This window comes from Triticum urartu, unplaced genomic scaffold (assembly GCF_003073215.2).
Source record: "Triticum urartu cultivar G1812 unplaced genomic scaffold, Tu2.1 TuUngrouped_contig_3772, whole genome shotgun sequence".
NCBI lineage: Eukaryota > Viridiplantae > Streptophyta > Magnoliopsida > Poales > Poaceae > Triticum > Triticum urartu.
In genome coordinates, this window is record NW_024114321.1 from 37,712 (window position 1) to 63,228 (window position 25,517).

The window sequence follows — 25,517 nt, forward strand, 5'->3', positions numbered from 1 at the left end:
ACAAACACACCGGCCACATTCCAAAGACCAGTGAACCGGATTTTTGAGCCACTACTACGCAAATCAATGCTAGTATCTGTGGATGACACCCTTGTGTTCAACCCCACGCTTGATGATCATATCAAGGATCTTAGCTCGATGTTGAACATTCTTCGACAACATCACTCCTCAACAAGAAGAGCACATGTTCCTTGTAATAACAAAGTTTGGAGTACTTGGGGCACATAGTGAGATCACATTGAGTCTCTGATCCCTCCAAGGTGTAGGTTGTTGTTGATTTTCCCCAAACCAAGACACTCCATGATCTCATGAGTTTTTTGGGTATCACGGGTTACTATTGCAAAAAAAATCACCACTATCAAGAGATTGCCAAACCACTAAACAAATTACTTCACACAGGAGCACCGTTTGCATGGCCCCTTGAGCAACAAACTACTTTTGAAGTTCTTAAGACATCCAATGGCGTCGGCCCCAATGCTCTCCCCGTCTAATTTTGAAAAAGGATGCTTAAAAAATATGCCACCAATGTGGGTGCGTGGGGTTTGTGTTGATGCAAGACCACCCAATGGCCTTTCTCAGGAGTTTGGAGTACTCCACATACGAAAAGGAATGTCTTGACATCATCATGGTAGTTGAAAAATGGGGGGCATACTCGCAACACTAGGAATTCCTTATTCAGACAGATCATAAAAGCCTGCTCAACTTGGTTGACCAACGACTTTACACAGGAATCCAACACAAGGCTTTCGATAAGTTGATGGGGTCGTGGTTCAAAATTCACTACAAGCAAGGGGAAACCAATGGAGATGCAGATGAATTATCAAGGCAACCTGAAGCTAATGCCTCTATTCTTGTCGTATCTAGTGCTACTCTAGTCTGGATGGAAAATCTGAAAACAGGATATCAGGATGATCCTTTGGTGCAACGATTATTGCAAGAACTTGTTGTGCTACCTGAGCAGGATGTTGCACGCTATGAGCTCCGCGATGGTCTCCTGCATTACATAGGTCACGTATGGGTAGGCCCCAATACCTTAGCTAGTCAACATATTCTACATGCTCTTCGCGCTTCAGGAGTGGGTGGCACTCAGGATCAGAACAACCTATCAACGCGACAAGCCTCTGTTTGCATGGCTAAAGCTCAAGGAGGCAGTGCATTTACTTGTTCAAGCTTGCCCAATGTACCAACAAGCAAGCCTGAGCATGTGAAGTCCCTTGGATTGCTGCAACCATTACCTATGCCTAAGAGACCGTGGGAAGTTGTGAGCTTGGACTTCATTGAAGGATTTCCCACTCACAAGGATGCGATGTGATTCTCATGGTGATTGACAAGTTCACGAAGTATGGTCTTTCCTTTTCCATTGACGCATCCCTTGAAGAAACTTTAAGTTGTTCAAACCTACATGACACATGTCTACCGCCTTCATGGGTTACCCGAGGTACTCATCTCAGACCGAGACTGCATCTTCACCAACCACCTATGACGTGAACTCTTCCGTCTCTTGGACACACCCTTGCACATGAGCTCGGTTTACCACCCGAAAATGAACGGACAAACGAAACATATGAACTAATGTGTGGAAACTTACTTACAGTGCGCAGTCCATGCGAAATCCAAAGAAATGGCATGAGTAGATTTCGTTCGCAAGGCAACACCTCACTCGTCATTGGGGACGACACCGTTTGAGGCACTTTACGGATAGACCCCGCGCCATCTGGGAATACTAGGAAATCATAGATGCATCCTAGTTGATCGGGAAACATGGCCCTGAGAGCGAGCTGGCACTACTGAAGTGATGTGTCATCATCTTCTCAGGGCGCAACAACGCATGAAATACCAGGTTGACAAACGTCACATAGATTGTGAATTTGTAGTGGGGGCCTTGTCTATCTCAAGCTACAACCATACATTCAACAATGCGTGGCAGTGCAAAGTAACCATAAGCTGACCTTTCGCTTCTTCAACCCTTACAAGATACTGCAAAAGGTGGGAGCGGTTGCCTACCGCCTTGACTTGCCGCCGTCAAGCCAAATTCATCCCGTGTTGCACATATTTCAGCTCAAACGTCATGTGTCACATGTTGTCGAGGTAAATGCTACCATGCTACTCATTTTTCAAGGCTCGATTGGTAGGCCAAGTTCTCAACAGCTCATGCATAAAACTTCGAGGCGACACACTCGTGCTGCAACTGCACTAAGACTGAGCATTCTCTGGACTGATTGTCCTGGTGCATGTCTTCAGGCAACCGTGGAACCGGCTTGAGGGCAAGCCGTGTTTTAAGGGAGGAGGACTGTGAGGTACCCTTCTCTCCTGGTTGGTCACTGTGAACTGTGTGTGGGTTGCGCCCCGAATAGGCCTTGGGTCTTGTATTTAAAATCTAGCATGATGGCCCATCGTGGCAGCTTAGCGGATATATGCCAGCAAGAGACTCTGCTAGGTGATGCCAAATGACTTGTAACTGAACCATTTCCCTTCCATCAATTCACGGCATCGGTCCCCCCCCCCAAACCCCCATTGTTCCTCTCCAACCTCCCCTTCTCCTACTACTTTTGCAGACTTCGATGGAGATCGACAATTTGACCTTCGGCTTCATGGTTTGATGTTGATTAACGCCTTATTTTAAACCATCAAAAAGATCGAGAACCTACAAACCTATTGTTTCCCTTGCCGTTTTAGCAATTAGGGCTCATTTGTTTCAAAGGATTTTTCATAGGATTTTTGAAGGATTAGAATCCTTAGGAATTTTTCTTATATTGGTTGCTTGATTAATAGGATTGAATACTATAGGAATTTTTCCTGAGGATTTTTTTATACTAGTTTAGGATTTCTAGCATCCACTCAAAACATTTTTAAAAGAATCCTTTATTTTTCCCGTGCTGCAATCAAACAGACTGAGATGAGCATTACAATTTTAATGCTATGTTTTTCCCATTCCCGTATTTTTAGAACCCTGTGAATCAAATCAAAGAGGCCCTTATTGTTTCCTAACAAATGTTTAGATAGGACGGCATGTCGGCGTCCATTATCAGAGCATAGTAGTATTCTGGAAGCAAAATGATTTCTCCTTTTGTTTTGCTTCCTGTCTCCTACCACTACTTTTCATGAGGAAACTGTGTTTTGCTTAGCAGTTAGCAGTGTGAGTCGCTGCAACTTGCAAGTGACTCCTACTGACTAGTAGTAGTGCTCCCGAAAGGCACCCATCCAGTGTCCCAAACACAGCGTCAAGTTGCACATTTTCTACGCCTGCAGACGTACGCCGTGTTTGAATGATTGCCATCGAATCGTTTGAGCAGGAACATAACATGGACCAAAGAAATTCTGCGCCCCTACATTGGGCGCTCTGCTTGTTTATTCATGCGGCTAGTTAAAGTATCGGTAGCCCTGACACGCGACGCAGGAGCCACATGCCGCGGGCTTATCATCAGCAGGAACTGAGAAATTGCTCGTTCGTTCCTGCCCCAGGCAGAGGCAGCTTCCTCCCTCCTTCCTACCCTTGACCAAAACTGTTTTTCTTCTCATTGCATCGCCGCTTCGTTTGCTCGATGTGATCTGCAAGGCTTGCCAGTCGTTATGTCTCTCTTTTTTAAGATGAAAATGGTGTAGACTTCTTGCTCCGACGATCGTATAATAAATACAGGGGTTGCCAAGTCTTGTCTATCAAGTCTTGCAACTATCTCCACGCTATGTGACATCTAATATTTGTCTGCCTTTTCCATCAATCAAACCGAAATGAAGCCCGACTTTCTCCGAGCCATCGGAATCAGCCGATGACAGTCCAACGCCCCGATAAACGTTGGTGCATAACGGAACGGTTGGCGCTGACACGCGTGGTGTGTCGTGTGTGCCGGAAGAAACATTTGGGCTCCGATTCTGCTGGGCGCGCGACGGAGACAAGGGGGGAAATCATTCAGGCAATCATGCCAAGGATGATGGAACCTAATTAGGGCAAGGGCGTTATGATTGGTGTTATCTGATGGGCAGCGGCCGCGGAGGCCGGGAACATGGCCATGTGTTGCTCCATGCATCATGTGACCCACCACCACCACCCTCACAGTCGGTCACGGCACAGCACAGGGCACCCAATGGCGATGGGTGGAATGTGACTGGATTCTCAGTTCCTCGCCACTCGCTCCGGCCCCCTTCTTTTCAGGGAGGAAAGCAACCGTTTGGCCGAGCTTTTGTTTTTGTGGGGGCGTTATTGCATTTCATGGGGGATAATTGTTGACTCCAAGGGCCAAGCTAGTTTTGCTTTGGATGTAGCTCATTTTCTGGCTCAACAAGTTAACTTGTGGTGTATTATTGGCTTGGCTAAAGACTTGAGACACAAGTTTGTTTGTCTGTTTACGAGGCAAGGTTTGCGGTCGCAGCGCCTCCCGAGCTGAATATGAGTAACCTATAGTTAGCTACTCTAGATGACTGTTGTTAAATCCACTAAAACTTTCATGTGTTTAGGAAAAAAAAATCAAATTTACTCCTTCCGTTTCAAAATAGATGACTCAACTTTATACTAACTTTGCACTAACTTTATACTAAAGTTAGTGCAAAGTTGAGCCATCTACCATCGCAAAAAAAAAAAGTTGAGCCATCTACTTTAGAACGGAGGGAGTATTAACCAAACCAATAGTACAAGCGCCTCTCAGTAATTAAGTCCCCTACCGTCGACCGTCAATATCCTTCGGAACAGGCCGATGACGAGCCGTCCCATTGCCGCCCCATCGCCGGAGCCAGCCTGGTCATTGCTGACCGCAGATGAAAAGTCATCAAGGCAACGGTCTTACAAGACTAACGCCTTGGAAAAGGATCCGTCACCATCGAAAGAGCCGCAAAAGGAAGAGCTAAATCTCCATTATTTCTCACGAGCCTCACCCAGCACCGAAGGGTGCATCGACATGACCTGACCGAGACGCTGGAATAATACTTTCGGCTAACCATTATATTCAGAAATGCAACGGTGCAAGTTTCTTGAAAAGTCAAATTTATACATGCTCCGGACAAAAATGATTTGCTCTAAAAGGAGGGAAAAACTTTGCAATGATGGTTTATTTTCTTTTCTCAGTCTACAGTGTGGAGAATCTGAGATCCAACCCCTCCTCCCTCTACAGTCCACTGTCCCTTTCTTCCCTCTTCCGGTCTTCTTCCTCTTCCCATCCCTCCCTCCCCCTCTCCCGAGCCCTCCCGACCTACCCACGCAAGCTCAAGCTCCCCTCAATCCAATGCGGCTCTGAAATCCCTCCACTCGCAGCCCACCACCTCCATCCACCGTGCCCTGTAGCTGCGGACCTGCCGTAGCTCGGCGTCGCCGGCCGCAGCTCCTCCGCCCCTCACGCGCGTCGCCGCCATCGCCGTTCCCATTCTACCTCGCTCGTCGCCGTCTCGGCCCCGTCCTCACTCTTGGCCATTGGTGAGCTCCCTGCCTTCCGGTGATCAGTCAAGCCCAGCTGAGTTCCACGAGATTTCGGGTGTGCCGGCGCACACCCGGCCGGCGGACCGTCTAGATCCGCCCCTGCCGGACTTGTGAGCGATGCTCCGGACGAGGATACTCGTGCTGGCTGCTGTGAGCATCGTGTTCGCCAACCTGCAGTTCTTGAAGGCTCACGGGAGGGAGCTGTTTCTGAGCTGCGGCTCCAACGCCACCGCCGATGCCGATGGCCGGAGATGGATTGGCGACATGGCCCCTGACCTGAATTTCACTCTGAGCAGCCCGGGGATCGCTGCTCTGTTGGCCGGGAGCAGCAATGGCAGTGAAATCATGGCGCCGGTGTACCGCTCCGCGCGCTTCTTTACCACCACATCTTGGTATGACTTCAGCCTGCTGCCGGGGAACTACTGCGTCAGGCTGCATTTCTTCCCGTCCGCATTCAGGAATTTCAGTGCAAACGGTTCGGTGTTCGATGTCGTCGCCAATGACTTCAAGCTGGTGTCCAAGTTTAACGTGTCGGAGGAGATTGTCTGGAGAAACTCGGTGAGCAATTGGGCCGCCACTGCGGTTGTCAAGGAGTACTTTCTTGCAGTCAATGGTTCTCGCCTGCAGATCGAGTTTGATCCAAGGCCCGGTTCATTTGCATTTGTGAATGCGATCGAGGTGATGCTCACTCCAGATAATTCCTTCAACGGCACGGTGAACAAAGTTGGTGGTGTGGATGCACACATTCCTCCTGAATTAAGCGGCCGAGCTGTCGAGACTATGTATCGGCTGAATGTTGGAGGGCCTGCACTTGCATCTTCACATGATCAGTATCTTCATAGACCATGGTACACTGATGAAGCATTCATGTTTTCTGCCAATGCTGCTTTGATTGTGTCCAATACTTCAGCCATAAAGTATGTCTCAAGCAACGACTCCTCAATTGCTCCCCTTGATGTCTATGAGACCGCGAGAATCATGGGCAACAACATGGTCATGGACAAGAGGTTTAATGTGACATGGCGGTTCTTTGTCCACCCCAATTTTGATTACTTGGTCCGCCTTCATTTTTGTGAGCTTGTCTATGACAAGCCCAGCCAGAGGATCTTCAAGGTCTACATCAACAACAAGACAGCTGCTGAGAACTACGATGTGTACAACAGGGCCGGAGGTATTAACAAGGCATATCATGAGGACTACTTTGACAGCTTGCCGCAACAGGTAGACTCACTCTGGCTTCAGCTAGGCCCAGACTCCATGACCAGTGCTTCAGGTACAGATGCACTTCTCAATGGTTTGGAGATATTCAAGCTCAGCAGGAGTGGCAACCTTGATTATGTGCTTGGTCATATTGATATGGGCAACAAAAGGGGGCGTTCCAAGGGTCGGAGCAGGATAGGTTTATGGGAAGAAGTTGGTATTGGCTCGGCCGCTTTTGTGGCCCTGGTAAGTGTTGCTCTATTCTCATGGTGCTATGTAAGGAGGAAACGAAAAGCTGTTAACGAGGAGGTCCCTGCTGGTTGGCACCCTCTGGTCCTCCATGAGGCTATGAAAAGCACTACAGATGCCCGCGCATCCAGAAAAGCACCCTTGGCACGCAATTCATCTTCCATTGGTCATAGGATGGGCAGGCGATTCAGCATTGCAGATATTAGAGCTGCCACAAAAAACTTTGACGAGTCATTGGTCATTGGTTCTGGAGGTTTTGGCAAGGTTTACAAGGGTGAGGTCGATGATGGCATTACAGTCGCAATCAAGCGTGCAAATCCATTATGTGGTCAGGGCCTGAAAGAATTTGAAACAGAGATCGAGATGCTCTCCAAGCTTAGGCACCGGCACCTTGTTGCGATGATTGGCTATTGTGAAGAGCAGAAGGAGATGATTCTGGTCTATGAATACATGGCCAAGGGGACATTGCGAAGCCATCTCTATGGAAGTACCCTACCACCTTTGACATGGAAGCAACGGGTTGATGCCTGCATTGGTGCGGCCAGGGGCCTTCACTACCTCCACACGGGAGCAGATCGAGGTATAATTCATAGGGATGTTAAGACTACTAACATCCTGTTGGACAAGAACTTTGTTGCAAAAATAGCAGATTTTGGGTTGTCGAAAACCGGACCGACACTGGACCAGACCCATGTTAGTACAGCAATCAGGGGTAGCTTCGGGTATCTTGATCCAGAGTACTTCCGGAGGCAGCAACTGACACAAAAATCCGATGTGTATTCTTTTGGTGTGGTGCTCTTTGAAGTTGCTTGTGCCAGGCCGGTTATAGACCCCTCAGTGCCGAAGGATCAAATCAACTTGGCAGAATGGGCTATGAGATGGCAGCGTCAGCGTTCGCTGGAAGCAATAGCGGATCCACGGCTGGATGGTGACTACTCGCCAGAATCCTTGAAGAAGTTTGGTGATATCGCGGAGAAGTGTCTTGCTGATGATGGGAGAACCAGGCCATCAATGGGTGAGGTCTTGTGGCACCTGGAGTATGTGCTGCAGCTCCATGAAGCTTACAAACGCAACGTGGATTGCGAGTCATTTGGAAGCAGTGAACTGGGGTTCGCTGATATGTCTTTTAGCATGCCTCACATCAGAGAGGGAGAAGAGGAGCATCACCCAAAGAAATCAGGTATCAGAGAAGATTCAGCCCCTTGAAGGTTTTTTCTGACATGTGGTAACCCGCTGAACTATCTTGATTGCATCGTAGCCGTGGTCTTGATGTAAAATTGTGCTATATTGTTCACTTAGTTTCTTCCTATTCTTTTGGGGCGTTGTCCTGCTCGACAAGTGTAGAATAATAGGATTTTTGTAGATTGCCAAAAAAAAGAAAAACTTGGGCGTGTCAAGTTCTTCCTTGACATCCTGCTATATCATGCGATTTGTTCGACCCACGGGGTTTCATGTAGTTCTGCCTGTGTGACATGTATAAATGTTACTAATAATATAATTCCATCCTTCAACTTATTTGTGTGTGTACCGTGGAACTGTTTTCTTATATTTCAGTGATGTTTGGTTTATAAAACTAATGCCCAACAATTCCTTGGCTGTCGTTTCTGTGTTCCCGTGCAATCCTCACCCTTTGCTGTAAACCTCCAATAATGCCTTGTGATGTTGCACTAGCTAATATTGTACTTTGATGTACCCAATCATCATATTATACTGCAGCAGCAAAACATCTGAAGTGGCCGCCCTCCATGCTATCCGAGTGAACAGTTAGTGGATTACTTCCAACAATTGAAGCGATGTACTTTCAGTTCATGGTGGTAGTGTTTTTCAAGTTCCGGGCTCTTGGTGATCAGACTCAGGGCTAACAGTTACTCCCCTGACTAGAAACAGGGCAAACCGCCTATAAACAGAGCCAGGAAATAAAGCAGTTGACACTAAACCCAGAAACCTAAAATTGGAACAGCTTTTGAGCTAAAATAATGTGGTTCAGGCTCGCTCACTCAACACATGGAGCTTCTTGTTTAAATGTCACCGAATTAACTCTTTAGTAAATCAACTCTAGAAATAAACACGAGAGCCAACACATGGAGCTTCTTGTTTAAATGTCATCGACTTAATTCTTTGGCAAATCCACTCTAGAAATAAACACAAGAGCCAATACACTGAGTAATAAAACTTCTAAAGAAACTATGATATCTGATGTTTCTCTGCTCCTCCCGATTTCATGAGAATTTTTCACCCTTGGATCGTCTAAGAGGAACCGGGGGTTCTTTCTCATTACAATGAAATTTGAATGGGAAGTAATCCATACTACAGAGTACAAAATGTTTCATTCAGAATTCACAAATCCACAGTACCTTCACAGGAGAAGAGCCGGGGCAAATACAGGTGGTCTAAACAACCACATGTTTGACTAGTAACTAGATCACATCGCTTATCAGGAATGCTCTTCCTTGCTTACGCCATACTCTTCCACAAGCTTCGTGATAAGTACCATAAGATCGACAAATGCGCTGAATGAAGCTCGCAGAAATCGAGCCTCTACTGCTTCAAAGCGCCTGAATTCACAAATATAAGGGATTAAACCATTAGGCTTCACGCAGCGACAGAAAAGCAATTCTTAGAAAAGATGGTATGGATTTACTCACACGAGGAGCTTGCCACCAGAAACAGTCATCTCCCTCCGGACCTTATCTGGCTGCAACTGCAACACATAACACACCAAATGAAATATCTGACTCTTCATGGAAGCAGGAGACATGTTTAAAAGTAGATCATTAAGTTGTTTACCTCCTTGTCAACAGCTAACGTCTTGTAGACAACGGAAGCATGTTCTTCGGATCCATAATCAACTTCAAAGTTGCTGTGGCCAAACAAAAAGGCTGTTAGTGTACTCTAGAATTTCTCCAGGAACCATTGACATGAAGTGCAGGAAGGGTAACATTTAATGAAATCATTTGCTGGATCTATATGCTACTCAGAACAGTGCAAATAAGGTGTCGAATCGACCGATCGATACACCGTCATACTTCCTTGCTACGAAACGATACACAGCGCAATAATTTTCTTGTAGAACAGCACTACGGTTAATGATTACACCTGGGAACACAAGATCAGCATGAGTTTGCCATGCCTTTCTTTTGGCCTAAAACTAAAACTAGCGCTAGCTTCTTCCAGGCAATACGTCGAACAGGAAGCAGGCAGGTGGAAAGAAACACCCGCGAGATTTCAATAACAGGGCAGCCAGCACTCAGCGGAGAGAAAGGTGCACACGCTGCTGAACAAGGAATCTAGGAAGCACAGCAACAGACCGCGTCGACGGATAAGCTGCGGTGACAAATCAATCTTACTACAAACAGCAGGCATCAGCGGGAGGATGAGGGGGGGAGGGGGTCACCAGGTGAAGTCCCAGCCAGGGGAGGAAGAAGAGGGGGCTGGCGCCGCGGCAGCAGCCATCGCGGCCGAGCGTGGTCTGCCTGTCCCGCGAGAGCTCGGTGCGGCGGTAGGCCGGCTGGAGAGCTGCTGAGGCGACGCCGGCGCGCGGTGTTGGGTGCGTCTCGAGAGCGCGGCGCGGAACAGAAAACCAGCAGCGAAGGGGGAGGAGAGGCACGGGGCGGCGGACGAATATTTGTTCGCGTGGGCCTCTGCCCTACGGCCTAGTAGTGTGTAAACCGGGCTTGGAGAGCCCAAACTGGTATACAAGTGGGTCTATTTTAGTAGGCTTCCAATTTGATCTAACACATCTAGCTGGAATAGCTCAGTTGGCTAGAGCGTGTGGCTGTTAACCACAAGGTCGGAGGTTCAAGCCCTCCTTCTAGCGAATTTTTAATTGATGCACACTTCCAGCCTTTTCAATTCAATCGCGTAAGCTTCTTTTCCTAAATCTTTTTTTTCTTCATATTTTTAATTAAACAAAAAATTTATTCCTCTAGCGCCCATCGGCCAATGCTGACCGGTGGCACGAGCGCCTAGTGCCGCTGACGAGGGGCCGCGGGGGGCGACACGAGAGGTGGCACGGCGTCTTCCCGACGTGGTGGGACGACGTCGTGGCGTCCTTCCGGCGTAGTGCCACGGCGGCGGCGGTGCGACGTGGCGTTACGGTGGCGTTCCGCCTTTTTCAAATCACTCGCGTAAACTTCTTTTCCTAAATCTTTTTAAATATTTTTTATTAAACAGAAAAAATTATTCCTCTAGTGCCCATCGGTCAATGCTGACCGGTGGCACGGGCGCCTGGTGCCGCTGGCGAGGGGCCGCGGGGGGCGACATGAGCGGTGGCACGGCGTCTTCCCAACTTGGTGGGACGGCGTCGTGGCGTCCTTCCGGCGTAGTGCCACGACGGCGGCGGTGCAACGTGGCGTCACGGTGGCGTTCCAGGATGGCGGTGCGGAGGTGCTTCGGCGAGTTTTTTGGGGAGCGCTGGCATTCACCAGGCCACGCGTGGAAGTTTCATGGCAGTTATTTTCTCTCCAGAAATATATGGGAAGATCGTCTTCCCGTAAATCAGCAGGAAGAAAGGACCTCTTTTACGGGCACACTTTCACTTTTTTATCAGTTCGCTCGTGTAAACTTCTTTCCTTAAATCTTTTTTTTATTTTTTCATTAAACAAAAAAATCATTAAGTGCTGACCTCCTTCTAGCGAATTTTTAATTGATGCACACTTCCAGCCTTTTCAATTCACTCGCGTAAACTTCTTTTCCTAAATCTTTTTTTTCTTCATATTTTTAATTAAACAAAAAATTTATTCCTCTAGCGCTCATCGGCCAATGCTGACCGGTGGCACGAGCGCCTGGTGCCGCTGACGAGGGGCCGCGGGGGGCGACGCGAGAGGTGGCATGGCGTCTTCCCGACGTGGTGGGACGACGTCGTGGCGTCCTTCCGGCGTAGTGCCACGGCGGCGGCGGTGCGACGTGGCGTTATGGTGGTGTTCCGCCTTTTTCAAATCACTCGCGTAAACTTCTTTTCCTAAATCTTTTTAAATATTTTTTATTAAACAGAAAAAATAATTCCTTTAGCGCCCATCGGTCACCGGTGGCACGGGCGCCTGGTGCCGCTGGCGAGGGGCCGCGGGGGGCGACATGAGCGGTGGCACGGCGTCTTCCCGACTTGGTGGGACGGCGTCGTGGCGTCCTTTTGGCGTAGTGCCATGACGGCGGCGATGCGACGTGGCGTCACGGTGGCGTTCCGGGGATGGCGGTGCGGAGGTGCTTCGGCGAGTTTCTGGGGGAGCGCCGGCATTCACCAGGCCACGCGTGGAAGTTTCATGGCAGTTATTTTCTCTCCAGAAATATATGGGAAGATCGTCTTCCCGTAAATCAGCGGGGAGAAAGGACCTCTTTTACGGGCACACTTTCACTTTTTTATCAGTTCGCTCGCGTAAACTTCTTTCCTTAAATCTTTTTTTATTTTTTCATTAAACAAAAAAATCATTAAGTGCTGACCTCCTTCTAGTGAATTTTTAATTGATGCACACTTTCAGCCTTTTCAATTCACTCGCGTAAACTTCTTTTCCTAAATCTTTTTTTTTCATATTTTTAATTAAACAAAAAAATTATTCCTCTAGCGCCCATGGGCCAATGCTGACCGCTAGCACGAGCGCCTGGTGCCGCTGACGAGGGGCCGCGGGGGGCGACACGAGAGGTGGCACGGCGTCTTCCCGACGTGGTGGGACGACGTAGTGGCGTCCTTCCGGCGTAGTGCCATGGCGGCGGCGGTGCGACGTGGCCTTACGGTGGCGTTCCGCCTTTTTCAAATCACTCGCGTAAACTTCTTTTCCTAAATCTTTTTAAATATTTTTTATTAAACAGAAAAAATTATTCCTCTAGCGCCCATCGGTCAATGCTGACCGGTGGCACGGGTGCCTGGTGCCGCTGGCGAGGGGCCGCGGGGGGCGACATGAGCGGTGGCACGGCGTCTTCCTGACTTGGTGGGACGGCGTCGTGGCGTCCTTCCGGCATAGTGCCACGACGGCGGCGGTGCGACGTGGCGTCACGGTGGCATTCCGGGGATGGCGGTGCGGAGGTGCTTCGGCGAGTTTCTAGGGGAGCGCCGGCATTCACCAGGCCACGCGTGGAAATTTCATGACAGTTATTTTCTCTCCAGAAATATATGAGAAGATCGTCTTCCCGTAAATCAGCAGGGAGAAAGGACCTTTTTTACGGGCACATTTTCACTTTTTTATCAGTTCGCTCGCGTAAACTTCTTTCCTTAAATCTTTTTTTTATTTTTTCATTAAATAAAAAAATCATTAAGTGCTGACCGGTGGCGCGGGCACGTGGTCTTCCCTACGTGGTGGCGGCATGAGGAGCGGCAACGACGTCTTCCCGATGTGGTGGCGCAGCGGCAGAGGTGTGTCGTGGCGTCCTTCCGGCGTGGTGGTATGGCGGTGGCGGTGTGACGTGCACAGTGGCGTTCCGACATCGGCAGTGGCGGCACCGAGGTGCTCCGGCGAGTTTCTGGTGGAGGGGCGGCATTTAGCGGGCCGCATGTGGAAGTTCCATGACAGTTCTCTTCCTCCAAAATGATATGGAAAGGTCATCTTCCTGTAAATCAAGGGGGAGAAAGGGACCTCTTTTAAGGGATCCTCTAAAGATAGCCACTTTACGGGAACTAGTGGAGAGATTATTTTTGCCCCTACTTCATGTAAACGGCAGCTATTTTATGTATAAGGGAGCTGTTGGAGTTGCTCTTAGGTTTGCGGTTTGCTTAGTTGGGTGCCACCCTACGCGTTGCTGTGGCACTGTAAGCTATAGATGATTTTATTTAGCATTAGTACACTTCATCGCAATACAAATATATGATGGAATTGATTTTGCAGTATTATTTTCTTTGCAGTCAACAAAGAGTCATTTTAGATTGTACATACAAAAGAGGTATTAATTAGGAATGCAGGCAAAATTAGTCGAAATAATTTTCACCCAGCATGGTAAAGTCTCAAGTTCAATTGGCTTGACTGTTTTTCTCTCTCTCAAATCTAACTAGTTGAATGCAATCTTATTTTTTGAGGAAGAATGCAATATTTGCCTCTTAATATTGTGCTGCTTCATAGCATGAAATGTATTTTTAACGGATTATTAGGAAGAGGTCTTTCCCATTTACCAAGCAAGGAGGTGATTAAGGTAGTTAGATTTCCTTTGCTTAGTTGGACGTTGCTCCGCAAGTTGCTGCGGGGCTGTAAGCTACAAATAATTTTGTTTAGCATTAGTACACTTTATTGCAATACAAACATCTAATAGAATTGATTTTGCGGTCAATCAAAAGACATTTTAGATTGTATACACAAGAATGTATTCATTCAGAATGTTGGCAGAATTAGTCGAAATAATTTTCACCCAGCACGGTAAAGTCTCGAGTTTAATCGGCTTGATGTGAAAGGAAGAACCATTCATTACCAGTGGAAGAATTTATTTTTTCTCAAATACGCACGAGTGTGCGTATCATATTATATAGAAGGAGTGGGTAAAGAGCCCAAATCCACCGTTAATGTTACATTTTTAGTACATCGTGAGCCGAGCTCCCACATCTACACTGAAAGAACAAACCCTATGACTACTCGCCTCGTGCCGACCTTGATAACTCCGCGGCTACACCATTCCAGTCGCCTTTAAGCAGTCCAGCCCTAAACCAGGCGGTCCCCTCCTCCACGGTCCTTGTGATGAGCCCGACCAACGAGGGGGATGCGCGGTCAAAAACAATGGCATTGCGATGTTTCCAGAGTTCCCAAAGGACCAAGGAGATGATGACGCGCATGTTCTTCGGCTTGTCCGTGCACCAGCCAACCAGAGTGTCGTGTCCCTCGGGCGTCCAGGTTGGCTTGCCAATCGTGGTGCACATGGTTCTCCAAACTGTGCGTGCAAAGACACAAGTTAGCTCGATGTGGTCCAAGGTCTCGTCTTGCTGGTCACAAAATGGGAAGGCGTCCAGGTGTGGTAAACCTCTCTGAGCCAGGCGATTCGCCGTCCAGCATCTGTTCTTCATGGCAAGCCAGAGGAAGAAGCGACAGCGCAATGGCGCTCTAGATTTCCACGTGAACTGCGCTGTGGCGGACACCTCCCTGCCAGCGAATTTTGCCGCATAAGCAAACCGAGCTGAGAACTTGCCATCAGCCTCCCAAGACCAAGATACAACATCCTCGTCTCCTCCGCTTCCTCCCAAACCCTTCCTTCCTCCACCATGGCCAACTTCGGTGAGCGTTGTGGCAGTAAACCCGATCCCATCGACTGGGAACATGCCGTGAAGGAGGAGGATGCTGGATCTAGCTCTGACACACAGGACGATGAGGAGCTCATGCTCTGCATCGCCATCCCACGGTCGCGTGTGGACACCGGCGGTAGCTCAAGCTCCCTCACGTCTGCCGCTAGCTCCTCCACCTCCCGCCGTAGGAATGCGGGTCGCAGTTGCCCCTCCCGCTCAGCGCCACTACAGATCCAGCCGACGGGCGTCTCCCCTTCTCCTCCAGCGTGCGCATCATCGTGAACTTGCACGCAATTTTTTAATGTTAATGTCTTTTTCTAACCATCACGACAAGCATCTTGTGCGCATCATGGCAACATTTATGCCACATTGCTCACCATGGCAAATTCACACACATGTTTCCCATTGATGTGTGTCTTTACAATCATGGCAATTTTGTTTTCTTTTGCAACATGAAAACAATTCTTTTTATTGGGCCATGGCAAATTTATTTTACGAATCATGGTAAAAAAAATATGCATCGCGTCAAATTTAGGGTATGGACCATGGAAATTCTTTGTGAACATGGCAATATTTACCCTTTTGGTCCAAGTTCAAAATTAAATTTTAAACCATTTCACATAAATTTATTTTAGCATGCCTTTTTCTGTTAGACCATGGCAATTTTTGTCCATTTTTTGAACATGGCATTTTTTGTTAGACCATGGCAAATATTGTCCATGGGCCGGCCCATCCAAATGCACGCGAGCCCATTCCGATTGCTCGCGAGAGCAGCTTTCGCGCAGGCGTGCATCGGAATGGGCCGGCCCATTCGGTGGCGTCATTGCGAGCTGCTATTATAGTAGCAAGCGGCGAGCCTCCGGTTGGGCCGGCCCATCAAGGGGGTTATTCCCCATTGATCCTGGGTAAACACCGTGCTCATCGTCCCTTATTTCCCATTGATCCTAGATCCACAGCTCGGGACCTCCTACCCGAGATCCGCCGATCAAGCTATTCGTTAGCTGGGTTCCTTTATTTTGAGTCAATTGCAATGGTGGTGCTAGAATTTGACATAAACAGTCACTTTTGGTGCTAGAAGTTGCGCCATTCATTAAAGTGGTGTAAAAACTTGGCCCGGTCGTGCAAATACAACATTAATCACGCTTGGATACAGAATCGGTGCTAACTAGGAGCGCTACCGTGGCATGGGGACCGCTGTTAGTGAGAGACAGGTTGTGTGGCCTCTTTTCTTTTTTGATCTGTGTGGCCTCTTTTTTTTACCCCCCACCAACAGTTTTTTTCTCTCACGAAAGCCTCTATTTTTTATGACAAATCCCCTCAATAATTTTCCCTCACAAAAGCCCCTATTTTTTGTAAAACACGTTGATATTTTCTCTCTCGCAAAAGAGCCCCTGGCCCACCTGCCAGCAACAAAAAATTGTCTGCACGGGACTTGAACCACAAACCTGCGGACTGCACAAGCAGGTGTGTAGCCAACCCAGCCAATTTTAATCAAAATGTGGATAAGGAAACCTCTATATCCTGTGCAGTGAATAATAATTTAATCAAAATGAATAAGGATAGCCGAGGGAATCCAGCCGACGAACTTATGCGAATTTGCTCCTCTGCCTGCCACAGCAACGAAGAAGATATAATGTAAAAATAGGACAATTAAACTTTTGATATGCAAATTGTAGTCATATATTATACTTAATTGGAAATAATTATATAAGAAATATGCGTACAAGTAACTTAAAAAGTTATTATATATTTAATTAAATGTTCATATAAGTTTTAAAATGTTCACGGTCTTAATAAATACTCATGTTTTTATTAAAAAAATATGTTACTTCAAAAGGTTAATTTAATAAAGTTTAGATGTTATAAAAATATATATTAAATCTAAAATATATATTATTAAATATAAAAATATGTACAAAAAAATAAGAGCATACTTTGTCCCCAGACTGCAGATCTTCAGATATTATACACATTATATGAAGATGTTTTATAATAATACATGATTTTCAAAAACAAGGACATTTCTTTAATTAAATTTATTTGTATGTATATTATTTATAACACATAAATAATTCTGACTTGATTGTTATTACCATGATTATTAATTATAATATTAATAGAAAGAAGTCTAACTTGTTAAAAATGGCCGCACTAACTATATTGAATTATTATATTTCATAATTAATTATATGGTTATAAATAAAATTGATAAGAGAATATTTTATGAATTACACTATAATTTTTTAATATAATTTATTTTATTTTTATGTATACTATTGTTAACATATGGTTACAATTTGCATACAAAAAGTTTAACCCTTCATTCCAAAGATATATAGATTTCTGAGAGCAACTAATTAAGGAGTACTCCTTCAGGAGTCTCCGTAAGGGTCACTTGGGATGGGCTGGGAGTGCGCCACTTGGCGCGCTCTTAGCCGTCGCCATGTGTCGTGCTCTAAAGCGCTCCCTTTGAGTTTTATTTATTTATTTTTCTATATGCATTTCGGCTTTTAGATTATTTTTTTGGTTTTTTGGGCTTTTCCCTGGTTTTTCTTAGGATTTGGAGAAAAAAATGTGCAACAACACATGTTTTTTTTGCGAGAGGTACATATATACTTCAGTGGAGGCACGGATTTGTTTCCGCGAGAGGCAAGCTCTCAGAAGGAAACAAATGTGTTTTCTTTTTTCCGCCCGCGAGAGGCATGGCCGTGCCTCTCAGAAAGGGGAAAATGCGTTTTCTTATTTTTTTTCCTTTCATGGGAGGCACATATTTACTTTTCATGGAGACACGGATTTGCTTCCGCGAGAGGCACGGTCGTGCCTCTCGGAAAGGGAAAAAGTGCTCCCAATTTGGTCTTTTGTCCCTTTTCTCTGGAAAAAGAAGTTGGTCGAAACCTATGAACACGTGACCTAGTTTTGAAAATCTCGACGCAAGGAATCGAACATGAAAATGGTTCGAGATTTGGAAACACAATTTTAGAGATAAAACATTTTGGATAAACAAATGTATGGAAAAAATGGAAAACTCCCAGGTTGCGACAGGTGACGCACTGCATGCACGTCAATTGTCGTAACCTGAGGAGGTGGGAGTGATCTTTCCAAAGAGTACCCCTTAATTAGTGATTTCGTATATTTTCTATCCTTGGAGCATCTCCAACGGGGCGCCCCAAATCCGGCCCAAATGCCCGGACTGACCGGCAACCCCCCTATCCGGCCCATATATGGGTCGGATATGAGGAGGCGTGGACGCGAGTGCCACATCGGATTAGCCCATTAGGGCCCGTGCCCCCCCCCCACAAAAACCCAATTCCATCCGACGAACCCTAGTTCCACCTCAGTCCACACTCATCTTCTCCGCTTCCTCCCTAAGCCTTCTTCCCTCTTCCATGGCCAACTCCGGTGAGCGCTCCAACAGCGAACCCAATCCCACCGACTGGGACGATGTCGTGAAGGAGGATGATGCTAGATCTAGGTCCGACGGACCGGACGATGAGGAGCTCTCACTTTGCATCTCCATCCAATGCTTGTGTGTGGACACCGGCGGTGGCTCGAGCTCTGTTGCATTCGCCGCTCGCTCTTCCACCCCATGCCGTAGGAATGCGGGTCGCGGTTGCCCTTCCCACTCCATGCGCTACAGATTCGGCCGACAGGCATCTCCCCTTCCACTCCGGCGTGCGTGATACGTCTCCAACATATCTATAATTTTTATTGTTCCATGCTATTGTATTATCAATCTTGGATGTTTTATATGCAACTTTATGTAATTATATATCATTTTTTGGGACTAACCTACTAACTTCGTGCCCAATGCTAGTTGTTGTTGTTGTTGTTGTTGCTTGTTGTTGACTTTTTAGGAAATCAATATCAAATAAAGTCCAAATGGAGAAGAAACTTTGGATTAGTTTTTTCTAGAGCAGAAGAGACCCTAGAAGCTTCGGGAGAAGAGTCATGAGGGAGCGACAAGCTCGGGAGGCGCGCCCCCAGGCCTGTGGGCCCATTGTGGCACCTCTTGACCTAATTCCGCCTCTATAAATTCTCTAATATTCCCCTGGTATCAGAGAGCCAGCCGAAATACTTTTTTCGCCGCCCCAAGTTTCTGTTCTCATGAGATACCATCTGGAGGCCTTCTCCGGTACTCTGTCGGAGGGGGAATCGATCACAGAGGGGCTCTACATCAACCTTGCTACCCTTCCGATGATGTGTGAGTAGTTTACCTCAGACCTACGGGTCCACAACTAGTAGCTAGATGGTTTCTTCTCTCTCCTTGATCTTCAATATATTTTGTCTCCTCGATGTTGTTGGAGATCTACTCGATGTAATGACTTTTTGCGATGTGTTTGTTAGGATCCGATGAATTGTGAGTTTATGATCAGATTATACATGAATATTATTTGAGTCTTCTTTGAGCTCTTTTATGCATGATTATAGCTTCATATTTCTCTCCGATCTATTGATTTGGTTTGGCCAACTAGATTGATTTTTTTTGTATTGGGAGAGGTGCCTTGTATGTGTTCGATCTTGCAGTGCTCAATCCCAGTGACAGAAGGGGACATGTTGTGTTCTCAAAACCATCGGATCTCGGGTAGGGGGTCCCAAGCTGTGGATCTAGGATCAATGGGGAACAAGGGACGATGAACACAGTGTTTACCCAGGTTCGGGCCCTCTCGAAGAGGTAAACCCCTACGTCCTGCTTGATTGTATTTGATGTGTATGATATGATTACAGAGTCGATCTACCACGAGATCAGGCGAGCTAAACCCTAGGTTGATGGGGTGATGGATGTTTGCTCTAGACTTAAAGACTAAAACCCTCTGGTTTATATAGACACTAGTAGGGTTAGGGTTACATGCTATCGGTTAGAACAATGGAAAGATCACACTAATATTGACTTGGAGGGCACACCATGACTCTGAATATCTCCTGTTCGGTCACGGGTCCATGCCCTAGTTCGGCTCCATAGTAGCCCATCAGTCCGACTCGTGAGCAATGGGCCGGCGGCCCGAGGACCCCTTAATCCAGGACTCCTTCACATGACACGTATTGTATAGTTGCTATTAAGGATAAAAAGATGGGGTTTATTCATGCGTGAGTTTAGTTTGTCTACATCATGTCATCTTGCTTAAGGCGTTACTCTGTTCTTTATGAACTTAATACTCTAGATGCATGCTGGATAGCGGTCGATGTGTGGACTAATAGTAGTAGATGCAGAATTGTTTTGGTCTACTTGTCTCGGACGTGATGCCTATATACATGATCATTGCCTTGGATATTTTCATGATTATTGTCTTTTCTACAGATTGCCCAACAATTACCCACCATAGGTTATTTTCAAGAGAGAAGTCTCTAGTGAAAACTATGGCCCCCAGTTCTATTTTCATCATATATCAAAAACCAAAAATACTTTGCTACAATTTTCTTCGCTTTATTTTATTTTGTGTTTTATTTATCCATCTACCTATACAAGATTTGATCCTTGCAATTAACTGCCGAGGGATTGACAACCCCTTGTTCGCGTTGGGTGCATGTATTTGTTATTTTGTGTGCAGGTGATGTTCACGAGGTGTTGCGTGGTTCTTCTACTAGATTAATAACCTTGGTTCTTAACTGAGAGAAATACTTATCTCTACTGTACTACATCTCCTCTCATCTTCGGAAAAATCCCAACGCAGCTCACAAGTAGCAGGAAGAATTTCTTGCGCCGTTGTCGGGGAGACATCATCAACATCTATCAAGTGCCTACGCATAAACTCTCATCTTCTTGCATTTACATTATTTGCCATTTTCCTCTCCTTTTCATCTCCCCACTTTTAAAAAAATTTCACAAAAATACAAAAATATTCTTCGTTTGCCTTTTTCGTGTTTGCTTCTTTGCATGCTCGTTATCTTGTTTTTCTAGTCACGATATCAAGAAAATACTAAATTGTGCGATTTTTCCAATACTAATAATAATGACTTTATTAGTACTCTGATTGCTCCTCCCGCTACTAGTGCGGAGTCTTGTGATATTAATGCCGCTTTGCTAAATCTTGTTATGAAAGAACAATTTTCCAATAGTCCTAATGATGATGCCGCATCCCATCTTAACACTTTCGTTGAATTGTGCGATATGCAAAAGAACAAAGATGTGGATAACGATAGTCAAATTGAAATTATTTTCATTCTCACTACAAAATCGCCCTAAAATTTGGTTTTCATCTTTGTCGCGTATTAGTATTGATTCTTGGGATAGATGTAAAGATGCTTTTATTGCCAAATATTTTCCTCCCGCGAAAATTATTTCTCTTAGAAATTAAATTATGAATTTTAAGCATCGGGAAACTTCTTTTAGCCTCCATTATTGGGCTGTCGAGGTTCATCCTCGTCTGCATTGTGGTTTTGGGTTTTACTTGGACCCTCTGCCGCGACCTTGCCAGCCTATTTAAAGACCCAGCAATTCGTGTTAGTGTGGGTTGCTAGTTTGTCCTAAGTGCCGTGGAATCCACATGGGCGGTCCAGGAGTCTATCAAGCTGGCTAGGTCCGTCTTTGTTCCCTTTAAAGGGCTTCTTCTTGTGTCTGGATTTACGTCCGGTGAAGCATGTGTTTACCGCAGCGTCTTCTGTGTCGCTGCCGCCATTTTTATACCTATGCTTGTTTTTATTGCGCTTTGGTTTTCCATTGGCGTCTCGTGTTTCCGAGGTACCTGCTCACCATTGTGAGAATTGTGGGCGAGCCAACTGTCCTCTCCCACGCAAAAGCGAGTCATCAGCGAGGTGAGGGCAGCCATCATCCTTGGTTTATCTTGGCCGAGCTGATGGGCCAATCATTCATCTCGGATATTGTTCTTGAACGTGGCGACGGCCTTGGCTTTGGAACAATCTATGATCTGGTTCTTCTTAGTGAGGAACCTGTTCCAAAATTTCTGAGCTGATTCACCTGGCTACTAGGTGACACGACTAAGATCATCAGCGTCTGGAGGTCGGATGTACGTGCCCTGGAAGTTTACTCAAAAAGCGTCTGCTAGGCCTCTCAACCGCCAATAGAGTGTGGAGGTAGGATGTTAAGCCAATGCCTAGCCAGTCCCTTTAGTTTGAGTGGCAAATATTTAGTGGCATGGAGATCATCTCCATTGGCCATGTGTATATGGAGAAGGAAGTCTTCGATCCATACTGCTGGATCGGTGGTGCCATTGTATGATTCGATGTTGATGGGCTTGAATCCTTCGGGGAATTGATGTCCCATCACCCTATTTGTGAAGCAGATCGGGTGGGATAGACCTCGGAACCAAGGAGTATCTCGTCGTAGGTCGGGGGAGAGTCATGAATAGGCCCGATCTTGGGCACGACCGTTCCTGTCCATTGAGGCATCGTAGCCGTCTAGCCCAGCGGGCACGCGTCCTCTTGATCCATAGATGGACCAAGGAGGTACCCTATTTGCCTTGGTGCGACGTCGAACGTCATGAGGGTCTAGGTAATCCACGGGGTCCTTGACGTAATGACGTGGCTGTGGCCGGTCGTTGAGGTTTTCCCACGTTGGCCTGTACCGCCCTCTAGGGGGTCGGTCGTGGTCGTTGGTGACTTCCTCGTCAAACTCCGGCAGGAGACGCCTACGTGGATATGATTTTTGTGCACTATGGCGCCGGTCTTCCATGTCTTATTCGACGGAGAGCACCTCGACCTACTTTCCATTCAGTGTGTCGGTGCTGGCCTGCAGCTTCCGCTGCTTGCATTTCATGCTCCGAGTCATAGCAATGAGGCACCGCCGGAAGTGCTCTTGCTCGAAAGGGTCTTCGGGGACGACAAAGTCCACGGTGTCGAGGCTTTCGTCCTCCTCAGATTCTGGCATGTAATTATCATCAGCCTCTTCAAAGAGGTCACCGGGATCTAAATCCTCGAGATGTCCATCAGGTGTGCTGTTCCTGCCTGGGGTAGCTTGATGGTCTCCCTCAGTGTCATGGGCATCACCGAATTCTGCGTCGCCATGATCGGCAGTTGCATTATTGCCGCTAGGATCCCCATTGTTGCCTCTTCGGTGTCTTCGCTGATGTCTTGGAGGGGTATTGGGAGTGTTAGAATAAAATCGAGGCATACCGTCGATCATCCGAGGACCAAGCAATCACACGAGCACGACACCGAGATTTGTTAACGAGGTTCACCGATATGGCTAATCCCCGGGGCCTGACTATGGGCGCTTCTCCCCATGACACCGCTACAATACCACACCCTGTCGCCCTGGACACCAGCACATGCCGCCGGCTTCCCCTGCGTTCCTGTGTTGTTATGTTGGCATAGGTTACATCGTGTGTCTACCCCTGCTATATATGAGAGGCCTAGGATACAACTCATAGTCCAACTGTAACCTACCTTGTACACTATATTCGACACAACTCTAACAAACTCCACCTTGGCGAATATTCTCCACCACCTTGAATTCGTCAATGCGTCAAACTTGCATGTACATTGGACTTGAGCTTATCCCATGAGTACCGCTGCTACTACAAAGACTCCATGTGACTCAACCTGCAACTTGTAGTCCCTCCTTTTCTTGACCACAGTTAACACTCAAGCAAAATTAAGTTCCTTGTTACTCTAGTTTGTGCTCCCAACTTCAAGAGTATCCATACAATGCTATCACACACTGATCACTGACCTGCGTGAAAGTGAACAACTCACATATTGGGTGTCACACATAAGAGTTACCTGAACTCAACATCACCGCTCTTCCTTGACCGCCTGTCTGAAACTTGAAGAAATTTCACCATTGCTTATAGTCATCCAGAGTCAAATTCGCAGTTGTCTCACCACATGTATGTGAAGGAAATATGCCCTAGAGGCAATAATAAAGTTGTTATTTATATTTCCTTATATCATGATAAATGTTTATTATTCATGCTAGAATTCTATTAACCGGAAACTTAGTACATGTGCGAATACATACACAAACATAGTGTCACTAGTTTGCCTCTACTTGACTAGCCCGTTGAACCAGTTATGGTTATGTTTCCTAACCATAGATATGAGTTGTCATTTGATTAACAGGATCACATCATTAGAGAATGATGTGATTGACTTGACCCATCCGTTAGCTTAGCACGATGATCGTTTAGTTTGTTGCTATTGCTTTCTCCATAACTTATACATGTTCCTATGACTATGAGATCATGCAACTCCCGAATACCGGAGGAACACTTTGTGTGCTACCAAACATCACAACGTAACTGGGTGATTATAAAGGTGCTCTACAGGTGTCTCCGATGGTGTTTGTTGAGTTGGCATAGATCGAGATTAGGATTTGTCACTCCGATTGTCGGAGAGGTATCTCTAGGCCCTCTCGGTAATGTACATCACTATAAGCCTTGAAGCAATGTAGCTAATGAGTTAGTTATGGGATGTAGCATTACGGAACGAGTAAAGAGACTTGCCGGTAACGAGATTGAACTAGGTATTGAGATAACGACGATCAAATCTCGGGCAAGTAACACACCGATGATAAAGGGAACAACGTATATCGTTATGCGGTTTGACCGATAAAGATCTTCATAGAATATGTAGGAACCAATATGAGCATCCAGGTTCCGCTATTGGTTATTGACCAGAGACGTGTGTCCGTCATGTCTACATAGTTCTCGAACCCGTAGGGTCCGCACGCTTAACGTTCGGTGACGATCGTATTATGAGTTTATGTGTTTTGATGTACCGAAGGTAGTTCGGAGTCCCAGATATGACCACGGACATGATGAGGAGTCTCGAAATGGCCGAGACATAAAGATCGATATATTGGACGACTATATTTGGACATCGGAATGGTTCCGGGTGAGATCGGGCATTTACCGATGTACCGGGAGGTTACCGGAACCCCCCGAGAGGTTGTAACACCCCGGTGTAATGATGCTACAGTAAACCTTGGGGTTAAGCTAATCATTTTGCTAAACAAGTGTTCGGTCATCATTGTCTTCTATCTCTTTCATTATTCCAGTTGAATTCAAATTCTAATTCTAGGTGAATTTCAAAAGTGCTCAAACATGAAAACTAAAATGTTCATCATGTGGATAATATTCTTCTGGTAATATTGGAGGTGAACCAACTTTTTTTCCAATGTGTCTAAATGGCCTAAAATAGCTAAAGCTGAAAGTTAAAAAAAGGAAATAGAAAAGGGAGAGAGAGAGAGAGAGCAAACTCCTCCCTGGACCAAACCCACCTGGGCCTGCCCACCTAACCCACTCCAGCAGGCCGGCCCACTCCCCCCCATTCCCCTGGTCGTCTCCTTCCCCGCGCACTGCTCCTCCTACCGAGCGGGACAGAGCGCGTCCGTCGCCGTCCAACCACCTCACCGGCCTCGCCGAGAGAGGATAAAGCCCCGACGCCTCGGGCTCCTCTCTCCCCTCCCACTTGCCCTGCCGCCCCCACTCGCGCCAGTCCCTATCCCCTCTCCCCTCTCGAACTCTCTCCCTCTCCTCTGAGCGCCATCGCCGGCGTGTCTTCGTCATCTCTGCGGCCACC

At 46.6% G+C, this 25,517-nt stretch overlaps 2 protein-coding genes and 1 non-coding gene across 3 annotated transcripts; 2 read left to right on the top strand and 1 right to left on the bottom strand.

The window, feature by feature from the left end:
- The first annotated feature begins 5,124 nt into the window (after positions 1-5,124).
- Positions 5,125-8,368, top strand: LOC125527393 (probable receptor-like protein kinase At1g30570). The gene has a single exon (XM_048691903.1). The coding sequence runs from the start codon at positions 5,522-5,524 to the stop codon at positions 8,057-8,059; it is 2,538 nt and encodes an 845-aa protein (XP_048547860.1). The 5' UTR covers positions 5,125-5,521; the 3' UTR covers positions 8,060-8,368.
- Positions 8,369-9,020: 652 nt separating this feature from the next.
- On the bottom strand, positions 9,021-10,477 carry LOC125527394. Its single transcript, XM_048691904.1, has 4 exons — positions 10,248-10,477; positions 9,641-9,713; positions 9,499-9,554; positions 9,021-9,408 (listed from the first exon to the last, which is right to left on the bottom strand). Exons 1-4 carry the CDS (start codon positions 10,304-10,306, stop codon positions 9,288-9,290), a joined length of 309 nt encoding a protein of 102 aa, XP_048547861.1. The 5' UTR covers positions 10,307-10,477; the 3' UTR covers positions 9,021-9,287.
- A 119-nt stretch (positions 10,478-10,596) lies between these two features.
- TRNAN-GUU lies at positions 10,597-10,670 on the top strand. Its single transcript has one exon. It is a non-coding gene; the product is annotated as a tRNA-Asn (tRNA).
- The last annotated feature ends 14,847 nt before the right edge of the window (positions 10,671-25,517 follow it).

Bases quoted from the DNA above. Each gene is read 5' to 3' on its own strand.
- LOC125527394 (XM_048691904.1), bottom strand. From the start codon at position 10,306: ATGGCTGCTGCCGCGGCGCCAGCCCCCTCTTCTTCCTCCCCTGGCTGG. The intron at 9,555-9,640 runs GTAAACAACTTA...TATGTGTTGCAG, and splicing joins CGTTAGCTGTTGACAAGGAG to TTGCAGCCAGATAAGGTCCG. The intron at 9,409-9,498 runs GTGAGTAAATCC...TTGTGAATTCAG, and splicing joins TCTGGTGGCAAGCTCCTCGT to GCGCTTTGAAGCAGTAGAGG.
- LOC125527393 (XM_048691903.1), top strand. From the start codon at position 5,522: ATGCTCCGGACGAGGATACTCGTGCTGGCTGCTGTGAGCATCGTGTTC.